General features: G+C 39.0%; 1 protein-coding gene across 16 annotated transcripts in view; it reads left to right on the forward strand.

Annotated features, from left to right (window-relative positions):
• BBS9 (Bardet-Biedl syndrome 9) overlaps positions 1–12,565 on the forward strand; it is a 348,483-nt gene extending 335,918 nt beyond the window's left edge. For 10 of the 16 annotated variants that reach the window (XM_039862697.1, XM_039862698.1, XM_039862703.1 and 7 more), the window contains 2 exons: positions 2,630–2,740; positions 2,945–3,375. In XM_039862697.1, the coding sequence (XP_039718631.1) occupies positions 2,630–2,740; positions 2,945–2,976 (143 nt within the window). In that variant the 3' untranslated portion in view covers positions 2,977–3,375. Of the gene's footprint in view, positions 1–2,629; positions 2,741–2,944; positions 3,376–6,258; positions 6,717–8,279; positions 9,580–12,539 lie in introns of those variants that run through there. The other 6 variants (XR_005652755.1, XR_005652752.1, XR_005652753.1 and 3 more) reach the window with 6 other exon arrangements.

Below are 12,565 nucleotides of genomic sequence, written 5' to 3' on the forward strand. Positions count from 1 at the left end.
CAGTTCCAGTGATTTTTGCATGAAAACGATGAAAGTAATGGCAGTTAATTTGGCAAACTCAGAGAAGAGAGGTGGGAAAACGGGAGCACGTAAAGGAAGTACGTGAAGTAACAAAGACTGACCTTGACCACGTGAAGTAATACAAAGGGTGGCCTTGACCTCTTCTCTCGAAGAGCCATGAAGAGGCCCAGCAGGTGCATCCACTCAGCAATTCAGAGTCAACCCAGGGAGAGAGGCCGGCGGTGGTGGAATTCTCTGCCCAGCTCCTTCTCTTTTCCCATTTCCTATCAGTAAGGACGCCAGTCCCACATCCCGTCGTTCCTTCCAAGTGGCAGAAACTCTGGGCCTGTGGTCGATCAGTCTGGCTGCGTGGAGGCATCCAAAAAGTTGGGTGGGTTCCCAGGGCAAGTGGCCAGTCAGCCCTGTGGTGGGGTTTGAGAGATCTGTCATCTCTCTATGCTCAGGACCAGGCAAGAATTTTTGTGCCAAGAAGAGAGAAAGTTACATTAGTTGTTGATAGTCTACAGCAACTGACTTTTTGTTTTGTGCCCATGTGATTGAAGAACTAGGAAATGCTTTTCAAGTCTTCATCCTTCTGTCTTGCCCCAGTATTGAGTCGGCTGGTAGACGCTGATCAGTCAGTGGAGACGCACCTCTCTCCGTGCACATGGCAGACGCCGCTCACCTGTCATTGCACGCTTTCCCATCTCTTGGCTTGGGGCACTTCCTCCACACTCTGGAGTTTTCTTGTATGTGAAAGCAGACACACGAGCGCCAAGTTCCTGGCCTTGCCCTGCTCCCTCCCTCCCTTCCTCTGCCTCCGGAGAAATGACTTAAACCGATTTGTGAGTTTGGAATGAGAAGCCCGGCCTTTCTTTGACTCTTTTGCTCGGGATCAGATTCTGTTCTGTAGGGAACACATCCCTTCTCTCTGTTTCTTCCTGTCATTAGTCATGTACGTACCTCCCCCTCACCCCCACATATCGTATTTCTTTATCATTTGGATGAGGGTGCTTTTGGAGTTGGAGAAGAAGGGTGCCAGTTCTTGGGCTTCTCCAAGGCCCCTGTACCCTGGACTGCCCATGGCCTTCACAATACTCTGCGCAGTGCCCCTGGCAGCCCAGCTCAGTGGATCCCCAGGTGAGATAAACCTGCTGACGCCCGAGATCTCTGGTTAATGATGCAGCTGGGAGTCATATAGTAAGTGGTTAGATAACATGGGCTTTAGGTGTTGTCAGGCTTGGGTGTGAGTTCTGTCTCACTCTGTAGGAACCAAATCTCATAAGACCTCAGTTTTCTTGTTTTAAATTGAGAATAATAGTATCTATTTCGTGGTGTGGTTTGTAGGAACTCAGTGAGATAATATGGGCAGAGTTTCTAGCACTTAGAGAGTAGTTAATAATGACAGTTATTGTTACCATGATCTAAAGGCTTGGAAAAGAGGCTAAAAATAAGCCTGGCTCTTCTTCCCTATGGGGCCCTTTCCCTTTTCAGACATAGCGGGTGAGCTCCGTTGCACTGATGGATACGTCTAACATTTCCTGTTCAGGGAACTTCTGAGGCTACTGCTAATTCTTACGTGTGGAAATGCTTTTCTTTCAATTTTCCTCAACATCGATTTCTTGTTGAGCGTCGATGCGGAGGCATGAATGGTAAGGTGTATTTGCCTTCAATCCGGATGTCGCTGGCCCCCTCTCATTTGTCTGCTGCAGTTTACAAATCATAAACCCCTCACACATAAAGCCCAACTCGAGTATGGAGGCTTTGGACTCAGTGTGTGGGAAGCTTCAGAAAAAGAAAGAAAATCACACTTCATTAACAAGAAAAAACGACTTTGGAGAAAAGTATGTACAGTATGCAGCATGTTAGCGCATGGCTAGGAAATGATAGCAAATTAGTCAAATCAAGTTGCAGATGTAGTCTGGAAATTCTCATGTGAGTTTTTCACACAAGATATTGGTGGGTAATGTCCGACGATGTCTTCCCAGTATTTTAAAAGTGCAGTGGTGCCAGCTCATCCTCAGGTCACCTTGGAACTGGCTTGGTATTGAAAGTTTCTGCAATGCCATTTGTGGCTTTGCTGTTGAATTATGAGGTGCTTCTGTCTATGCTGTAAAGTGTTGGGATTCAGGGATAGAATCAAATTCCAGAGAAATTCCCCCAAGTCACCATCTCATAACAGCAGTGGCCTTCCCCTTTGCTCAGGGAAGGTTTATTTCCCTTGCGGTCAATGTGCTTGCTTTTTCTTTTTTCCTTTTAAATAGTTTCTGATGCTCTGATATTAAAGGGAATTCTTGCTGAAGTGCCATCATATGGATGTCACATATGCTATAGGTTTTGTCCTTTCTGAATTTAAAAAGGATAAGCTTAAAAACAACACCATTGCTGGTGTTGCTAAGTGATCTTCGGTGTAATATGTCTTTGGGGGCAATAACTCATTCCCAGTATTTTCACCAAAGAGAGACATTTAAGATCATTCTTTCTGGCCTACTCCTGTTTGGTCTCCTGAAGACTGTTGTCACATCATTTATTATCTTTATGATTGGTATGTTTTTAAAGCTGTGGTTGTCATGCGAAGAGGCAGATTTCCTACAAATTGCTTAAAATATTGTTTGTATTTTTCAACCAGGTGGCTGTGCTCCGATCCCGGAATCAGACCTGGAGGAGAGATCAGTAGAACAAGAATCCACTGAACTGTTTACCAACCACAAGCACCTCATTGCAGAGACACCCATGCCTGGTAAGAGGACGGGTGGCCTTCTCAGATGGCACGTCAGGTCTAGCGACACTGGTCAGTTTCGTCATGCCGGAGAGCATTTTGCAAAGCTGCTTGTTTTCCAACTTCTTCCTCTTTCCCCTTGGCTCTGATGCAGCTCAGTTTGATCATTTGTATATTCCTTTCAATATTCAGACTTTTTTCTCTCTCTCTCTCTCTCTTTTCTAGAAGTTCCACCCCTCCAAGGAGTCGCAGAGTAGTTCAAGTAGAGTTGTCCGGTTGAGGGGAAGATGGCCTTCCCAGGGCTGATCCCGTGTGGACCTCATACCAGGCAGAGATGTGGCATTCACCCAGGTGCTTCATCGAGCTCACCTGTCTGGGATGACACTCTGTAGAGATGGGGATCGGGACTTTTATTTTGCTAGGAGGATGCGTAATACCACGGGCAAGTCAGGAACTGGTCTTGCCTGAAAAGTAGATTGCTGCTTTTCGGTCATCCGTTTGTTTGCAGCCATGGGATGCAGTGAGATGACATCTTTTTGTGACAGACTTTATAATGCAGAGACCTAGATCCAAAGGAATTTGATACCCCATTTTTTCCATGGAATTCTTATATAGCAGCTGTATCAAGTTTAATAAAACATCTCATTGTCAAACTATATCTTGGATTTGCTTTATAATCAGAGGGTGATTTCTCTACATTATTTCTTCAAAGGAAAGGAATGGAAAACTTTGCTGCTCCATGGTAAGACTCAAAAGGGATTGTTTTATAAATAAAAGAAACCACAGAACTTTCATATGATTTACTCTATTAGGCTAAAAGTGGAGAAGGTAAGTTTTGTAGTATTGTCTGAAAGCGTTAAAAATAATTTCACATCCTCTTTTCATTACACCAGTGGGCGACACTTTTAAAAAATCCAGGTTAAAAAGGATTCATACTTTATTACAATTAAATTAAAATGTAAAGTGTTTATATGCAGGAAATAAGATTTTGCTAATTTCAAGTTAAAATGACTGTTGCAAGACCAATTTATTTAAACAAAAGTATGTCTATGCCAGTTTTGGAAAGTCTTTCAGTCAGTACAAAGGGGAAGTGGCTCATGGTTTTTTTTTTGTTTTTGTTTTTTTGGTGAAATGTCAAAAACTTCAGGGGATGTATTATTTATTATTTCTAGCCTTCTGTTTTAGGACATACAGCAGAAGATGTAATATTTTTAATTGCCAAATGTGGGAGTGAACAACCTCTAGACTTTGGGCCAGAACTAATCTTTAGGTTAATTTCACCCAGACTATAGGGACCAGAAAAAGATGTCATGGCTCTGTGTATATGCCTGTAGTTGCAAAAACACAACACTTCGATTATCCTTAACGGCTTAGTTGAAGAAAGGTCATAAGAGAGTATATTACTTTTTAAAAATGTGTTTCTGTGTTATGTCTTTTTTTGGGGGGTTGGGGGGTGGATATTTGGTTTCCACGGATGTTTTTTGTGCTGTGCATGTGTCCATGTGCTCATTTCTATTCTTTCTTTTTCTGTCTTTTTTGAATCGCGTCCTGTTTGTGTGTGTTCTTCTAACTGCCTTCCCTTAGCTCAGTTTCTTTTTCTCTTCTCCGTGTGTATCAGTCTTTCTCTCTCTTCACTTACTGCCCACCCCCAATTCTTTCCCTTTGCCTTTCGATTCTTTGTCTTTATTTCCTGTGACATAAAACTGAAGTGCATTGCTTGATTTGTAAAGGTTACTTTAAATGTGCATGAATGCAGTCATTTCTTTTTCAAATCCCTCCTCCATGGTTTTCCTTTTATTTATGTCCTCCACGATCACTGTATTCTGAGGGAGTGACTACCCATGTGAATTCAGAAGGCTTCCTACCTCTGGTTTGGGAGTTAAGATGACTTTTGTTGCTACAATTACATGTTACGCTGATAGTTTTTATGTTAAGAAGTATGGTTGAAAAATGTTTTCCTGTTTTCCTGCAAATCATCAGTATCTTACTCCTATTAGCACAATTACTTGACCAAATAATTTTATTTTTTATTTGAATCATTTTGATACAGAACACTATATACATACATTATACATGTATTTAAAAATATATCTAATATATTACCATTTGTATTTTACTAGCTGTCACAAGGAGATAAGTTACTAATTAACCTTTTCAACATTATCAAATTTAAATTCTAAAATGATGAAATAATTTTATTCATGACTTGGTTACCTTTTGATTAAGGAATTCCTGAGTTTAAGTTGTATACCTGTCTTTTAACCCTGATTTTAGCCTCATGATTTAAAAGCACACACAGTGTTTATACTTACAGAAAAATAATGGAGTCAAGAATTACTTTGAAGCAAAATTATCCTTTGGAGTGGCTTTTAAAAAGCCAAGACCTAAATACTTGTTAATTGTTTTGGCACTAGTATTTCAGTCTTTAAAACAATTGTTTCATTATCTCTTTCGTGTGCGTGCGTGCGTGCGTGTGTGTGTGTGTGTGTGTGTGTACATAATTTCGAAATAACTCACAAAGCTGGAAGAAGTAAGATGATCCCGGTTTCTGGTTAGCAGGATAGTCTATTACCCAGTATACCAGAATAGGTACTAATACAATAGCAGACACTTATTAGATTCTTAACTACATGCTATATACTTTATAGACATGATTTCGTTCACTCCTCATGACTTTACTGTGATGTAGGCATAGTTTTCTCTATTTTACAAATGAGAGTTCTGAGGTTAAGAGAGGCTAAAAGATTTATCCAGTATCCCACAGTTAGTATATAGCAGAACTGGGATTTTAATCTAGGCTGATTCCAGAAGCCCAAATATGTACCCAAATGTACAGACTATTGTTAATAATAATACAATAAAATACATTTTAAAACTGAAAACCTTTAGTTTAAGATAGCTACATTTCTTTAATATCTAGTGTGCCTGCTCCTTTAAAAAATATACTTATTTTGCATTTGTATTTCTCCTTTAGTGAATTAGCTGTTCATGTTCTTCTCTTCTTTTGGAGGGAGATAGGTGATGGTGATAATTATCTCCTCATTGATTTATAATAGTGTTTTGAAGTGATATTAATCTTTGGTTGATCGTATATGATATAGACATTGTTCTCAATTTTTCACTTGTCTTTAATTCTATTTCTGTGTTTGTTTTTTTAATAGAAGTTTCTAAAATTTTAAGTAGCCAAATCTATGAACACCTTTCTTGTGGTTTTTGCCTTTGGTGTCCAGCCTGGGTGGTCTGCTTTTTCTCAGTGAATGTCTCCTGCTTTTTCTCGGCGACAGTGTGAGGTTGTGCTGAGGCTGTTGTGTTCTGTTTCTGGCGAGCTTTAATTATATCCTCCATGGCAGTACACTGGGTCTCATAGCCACAGAGTTCTTCTCTTCTGCTCTCACATCTCACAGACAGGTCTGAAATGCCTCCTCGGTTTTCCTTAGCTCCGTCACCTTTGGGACAATCGCCCAAGTGATAGTTATCCCACAGCTTTCAAAATCCACTCCCCAATGATGCTTGGGCCTCTCGTGTGGTCTCTCCTTTAGGATGACTGACTTTTCCAAGAAATGGAAAAGTGGCATTGCCCACTTCCACACCAGCTTCCCAGACGTGGCCAGACATGTTCCCAGCCCACATGAACACAGGTTAGCCTCAGGTCGGGTGCACTGCGCCCACTTCAGTCCGTGTTTACAGAGGCAAGAGAGGCGAGTCAGTGATGGAGTTCCCAGTTCCTCGACTTCCTACGCTTTTTGGTTTCCCAGCTTCTCAAGGGACCGGCTGCTTATTCCCACAGGTCAAGTGAACATCAGATTGTATTATGAATGGCTTTGTTGTAATTGTATTAATCTTAAAAAATTATTCTCTGCCTTAAAAGTAGCTAAGGCAAGAGACTGTTTTCCAAAATACCTGTCTCTGACTAGTTGGCAATCTGTCACAATGTATGTGATTTTCCATCACATACAAATGTAGGTAACAACTAGCTAAAGAATCAAAAAAAAAAAAAGTCTGATGAGTGTTAAAACCCTTTAAGAAAATTAGGTTAATGCAGGGTTCTCGGTGCACATCTGCCAGAGCACCAGTGTCCTTACTGTGTACCAACAGGTGTCAGCCATGGCCTCTCGTTCAGAGGTGAAGGGTGCGCCCACAATAGTGAGGGAGCTGGAGAGGGGTGAGCTGATGGGACAGAGTCCACCCCGGTGATTTTCAGCCTCGGTTGCGCATTAGGATCTTTTATTTTCTTCCTTTTGCTGATCTGTATTGTCAGAGTATTCTTCGATGAATATGTATTGCTCTTGTAATAAGAGAACAGATCCCATCTTTGTATGTATAAGTCAGGATATTAGTGTTAGTAATAATAAATAATAGTAATGTACTCTTTTTTGCTTAGCATTGAGTGTATTAACAGCATGAGTTTTAGAGAATAATCTACTTGGACATTGTACTCTAGTGATTCTGAAAGGTGCAGAGTATAAAATATTATCACCGAAATAACGTGATTATTATAATTTATAGCAGTAATATGATCATAACATTTTATTGAAAATTATAGTTTTCTCTTTATGTCCTTAATATTTTCTGATGACAAAAGCAAATGTGACAAATACAAAAGCAATGATAGAGAGTGTCCTGAACGAGCAAAACAAGGCTCTTTATCTAGATCGACTCGGATGCTGCCCTCTTTAGTTTTCCTGTGGGTGCAGTGTTGAAATAGCTGCGTTATTTTTCTCTCTTAGCCCCTAAACTATGGCAGCCATGTGGACATCACAGGTGTTAAGGGTTTTGTTGGCGTGGACTTTAAAAGATATAACTTACAGTGCAGCATAGCTGCCAAGGCCTAATCAGAGTAAGGTGCCTGATGGGGTGATCAGCATCCCCCAGTGTGTGATCTCTGGGCCAGAGAGAGGGTCTCTAACCTGGTCGAAGTGGGGAAAAACTTGCAAACCCCCTAATTCTCAGATTTTCCATTATTTCATTTTAGTTCTATTCAACCCAACCCTTCCTTCAAGGCTCATTGTGAATAAATTTTCTCTTCATCTGGACACCAGGAGCTGAGTTTGAGGCCCTCTTGGAACAACTGGGGGAGACATGGATCACGGCTTTTAGACCTATTTTCTGACTCCTTATTCTCTCTCCCTCTTTTTTTTTGTCATTATTTTGCTCCAACTTTTAATGTATTTTCTCTTGTTGTATTGACAGGTCCTTGTAAGCCCCTTAAATCTTTTCTGTAATGGGTAGGAAAATAAATAAATCAATACACCTTTCAGGATTTTCCTTATTGCTGTTGCCGGCTATCATCCTTCTCTCTTGAAAAGTTTTGAACTCAATGTCTCTCAATGCTCCTATCTCTCACCTACTGCATTTCAGAAGGATTTTCCTTTTGTGGTCGGATAGATTGGCAAACTCCTTGGACATAACTTTTTTGGATTCTTTCCACTCTTTAGTAGATATTTGTTGTATCAATAGATCAACTGACCTCCAGATAGAAGTTAAAGAATCATAAAGACATGGAGAAATTAATGACTTAGAATATTGGCTGTGATTTTACCTTCCTAATTTACTTTTGCAGATTGTGCCAAGAAGAGGCAGATGTTACTGACTCTCTAACTATGTTTACTTAAGTCTGGATTTAAAGAGAGGTATGATTCTTATAAGTGTAATAATTCTTGACTTGCCGTGAGTGCTTAGGTGACATTCATTTGAACACAGAATTCAGGTTTTGTGAGTATCTGAAGCGTATACAATTTTGGTGTACTTCTAAGAATTAAAAATGTAATGCGACACAGTACAAAGCATATATATATTTAGAATCAGAAAATCATAAATTACACATTCGTAAAAAGCTGACAGTTGCCACAAATATTACAAAATCCTTCAAAATAACTGCTTGGTACAGCATTTTAATACTTTACCTACATTGTTTGACTGCATATTCTCTATTAATCTCTTCAGTTATCAACAATTTTAATTTTATTTTCTATAGAATGAATTGAAAGATAATTCAATTTTTCTCTGGCACTGTTGATCACATTTTTAAAAAATTACTGATAGTTTTCACGGTTTCTTTCTGCTTTATAACTTAGTAATGTATAAGTTTTAAGGATTGTTATCATATTTAGAAAAACTTTTATTATGCCTTTTCATGCCTGCACTGTAAGATTTCAGGGAATTTCAAGTTTTATTATTCAGTGATAAATTTTAAATAGCCATTGAATTAACAAACTCTCATTAGCCAGTTTGTGTCCTCATTGAAATCATCATCACTACTGGTATTTTATGTCAAAGCAGCAAGATATTTTAATATTTTTCCAATGTATTATATGATTTGCTCTTTATTAGCTAGATTATTAACTAATCCAAGATCAGATCTGTTACTTCTATTTGAAATTTATCATCTCATCTTAATGAATTAAGCTTGGCATGATTTGAAAATGTTCCTGTTACAAATTTTCTTATTGACATCAGAGTAATTTTTATTGATTTTATACAGGAGTTATATGACAATGAATGCTATTCTGTTTTGGGTTTGTAATTGTATGTTCTGAATTATCAAATATTTCTGATAGACAAGAACTTCTGCTTTGACTTGACACCCATGAAAATGGAATCTTCTGCCAATACTTTAGATGTCTGACGTTCAAACTATTTATTTTTTTCTCCACCACACTCACACCTCTGGCGCCACCACGGAACATGCTCATCTTGTGCTACTGCCTTTGGCTCTGCACCTTCCTCTCAGGACACTGCCCGAGGAGCGATGGACAGTAACAGAATTCCTGGAATCCATTCCTCCCACAGAACAGCTCACGATAACTTAACCATACTCAAAAGTCGACTGTAGACCAATAAATATATCTCATTCACCCAAATTAAATGTCTCCGTAGCTCAACTTCCCCTTAGCCAGATCCCCAAGTCCTCAGCTGCTCCAATGCCTCATACAAGGGGAGGACAAATGGAGGAGACAGCAGTCTTTACCAATCACGATTAAAATGTATTTTTCAAATTTTTCAAAAACATATGACCTGTACCTACGTAAGAAAGGCACCCCAAAGTTTAAGCCTCATTAATGTCACAGTAAATCCACCTTCGTTACATCATGAGAGAGACAGAATAGAAACTCTGCTTTAAGGAGTTCATTTGTTTTTGAAATTTCTCCATAGAAAATAACTCCAAAAAATGTATAAGACAAGAGAAAGTGTATGGGGAATGGGGAGGGCAGATATTGCAAAAAAAGTATAAAAAATTCTTTTACTTGCATTCTAGGTCTCTTTAAGTATGCCAGCAGTGTGAGCAGTGGCCTAGCTTTGGGCTCAGTTCTAAGTACAATTTCCCTTCACTTTCGATAATTAATTTTTCTCTTAGCATTATCAGTAAGCCTTCATGGACTAGCAGAAGAGCAGTGCACATCCTCGGTTCTGAAGAGATGCTTCACCTTATAGATTCAGGGACAGTTACACTGACCCTCACCTCTTAGCAGTCACTCCAAGATGAGTTCTCAAAGGAATCGCGTCAGTCCTCCACCCCAGCTGGCTGAAGGATCTATTTTAGACAAACAAGCACAAAGCAGGCTATTGAATTTAAGAGGGCCACAGCCCTTTCATGGGCTCCAGGATCATCAGGTTGGTGAGAGTGAAGAGGTTTATAGTGCTACTAATTTAACTAAATTCTGTTTAACTGGCCACAGTAATCAATATTCCATCTGGTACCAGTTTCAGAGAGGAAGCTCATGGTGTCACCTGTCAACTCTCATTTCTATGTGCTAGGCATCCCTTAAGAACAGTAAGATCATCTGAGTATGGAGAACAGTTGGAACTGAATCATTTTAATAATTAAAAAAATAGATTAAAAAGATAACCCTAGAAGCTCTATCTTCTCACTTAGGACAGAGCACTAATTAAGCCCAGACTCCACTCACGATCATTTAGTGAGATTGAAGTCTGTAATATTCATCAGATCCTTTCATCTTTCTACATTTAGGTGAGCTATAGTCTTATTTGAGGATGAAAATTAAGAAATCTCTTTAGGTCACTAGTTATAAGTAAGAAAACTGAAGCTTTTAATAAGTCTTTTGGGATAAAATTAAGTAGTTATTCATTCCTTGAGGAAAAGGATGATGTGTAATCCTTATTGTTCACACTCAGCAGCTCACAAAAATGAAAAAAAAGCAATTAACAAGTAATTTCAAAAGAAAACATTAAACATTTCCCAGATTTTAATCACACATGGGATGGATAGAAGATGAGAATTGCAATTTATTTTTAACTTTACCCAAAGTATCAATAACAAATCATAAAACATGTCACGCATGCACACACAACGCATTTTACATTCTCTACTTCTAAAACCGAGGCCATCTGGATCTGGTCCTCCTTTCTATCCCAGTAACAATGATGTGCTTTTTCCTAGGCTGGCCTCCAATTTCATCACCTCCTCTGCCGCCTGGTTGCCTTAGTTCTTCATTTGAGCCCTTTCCAGAATTCGAATGTATATAATTGATCCCTGAGCGGCATTGGCTCATCTTATCTCTCTCTTATCTTTAGTTTTACAGTCTGTGGTGCTGGATCCACTGGACATGCACATGCAAAACAAAAAAAAAATCTAGACACAGGCCTTAAACCTCACAAAGATTAACTCAAAAAAGTTCATAGATCTAAATGTAAAACACAAAACTATAAAAATCCTAGAAGAAAAACATAAGAGAAAATCTAGGTACCTTTGTACGGTGATGGCTTTTTAGATACAAAACCAGAGTTATGATCGATGAAAGAAATAATTGATAAGCTGTTCTTTATTAAAATTAAAAACTTCTGCTCTGTGAAAGACGCCATCAAGAGAATGAGGAGACGTGCCATAGGCTTGTCTTTATAGATAAAGAACTGTTAGCCAAAACAAAGAACTCTTAAAACTCAACAATAAGAAAAAAAAAAACCTGATTTTGGAGATGTCCAAAAAACCTGAACAGATATAACATAATACTGAATGTCAACTCTAATTGAAAAGTAAAAATTAAAAAAAACCCTGAACAGATACTTGACCAAAGAAGATACATAAATGGCAAATAAGCATATAAAAATATGCTCAGCAACATATGTCATCAGGGAATTGCAAATTAAAACGAGAGACCACGACGTTCCTATTAGAATGACCCAAATCCATAACACTGACGACACCAAATGCTGAATGAAGAGTAGAGCCACAGGAACAGCATTTATTGCTAGTGGGAATGCAAAATGGTACAGGTGTTTTGGAGGATAATTCGGTAGTTTCTTACAAAGCTAAGCATACTCTTACCATACAATTCAGCAACTGTGTTCCCTGGTATTTACCCAAATGAATTAAAAACTTATGTCCACATAAAAGCCTGCATATGAACGTTTATAGCAACTTTATAATTGCCAAAACATGGAGGCAACCAGTATGTCCTTCAGGAGGTTAATGGATAAACCTACTGTGGTACATCTAGGCAAAAGACATCTTTCCGGTGTTAAAAGAAATGAGCTATCAAGCCATGGAAAGCATACAGGATTCCTGCATGGCAAAGGTGGTGGCAGGGGCTGCTGGGATTCTCCCGATCTCCTTTGCTCCCATGAGGGGAAATTGTGGTCTCTCTTTGGCACCAGGCTATGCAGGTAAAATGCTTCCTATGACTTTCTATGAAGCCATCCTCAGTTGTGCTCCACTGGGTTGCTGCAGCTTCTTAAAAACACTCTCAGAGCTATTTTCATGCATGAGTAGTTATTAAAATACTGTTTCTATTGGGGAGATAAAGGTTGGGACCTCCTAGTCTAACATTATTCTCAAGAGAAACCACTTTTCAATTTCTTACAGGAGGTACCTATCAGCAGTAAAAAAAG

The sequence above is a fragment of the Pteropus medius genome, unplaced genomic scaffold, assembly GCF_902729225.1.
Source record: "Pteropus medius unplaced genomic scaffold, Ma_sr-lr_union100, whole genome shotgun sequence".
Taxonomy (NCBI): Eukaryota; Metazoa; Chordata; class Mammalia; order Chiroptera; family Pteropodidae; genus Pteropus; species Pteropus medius.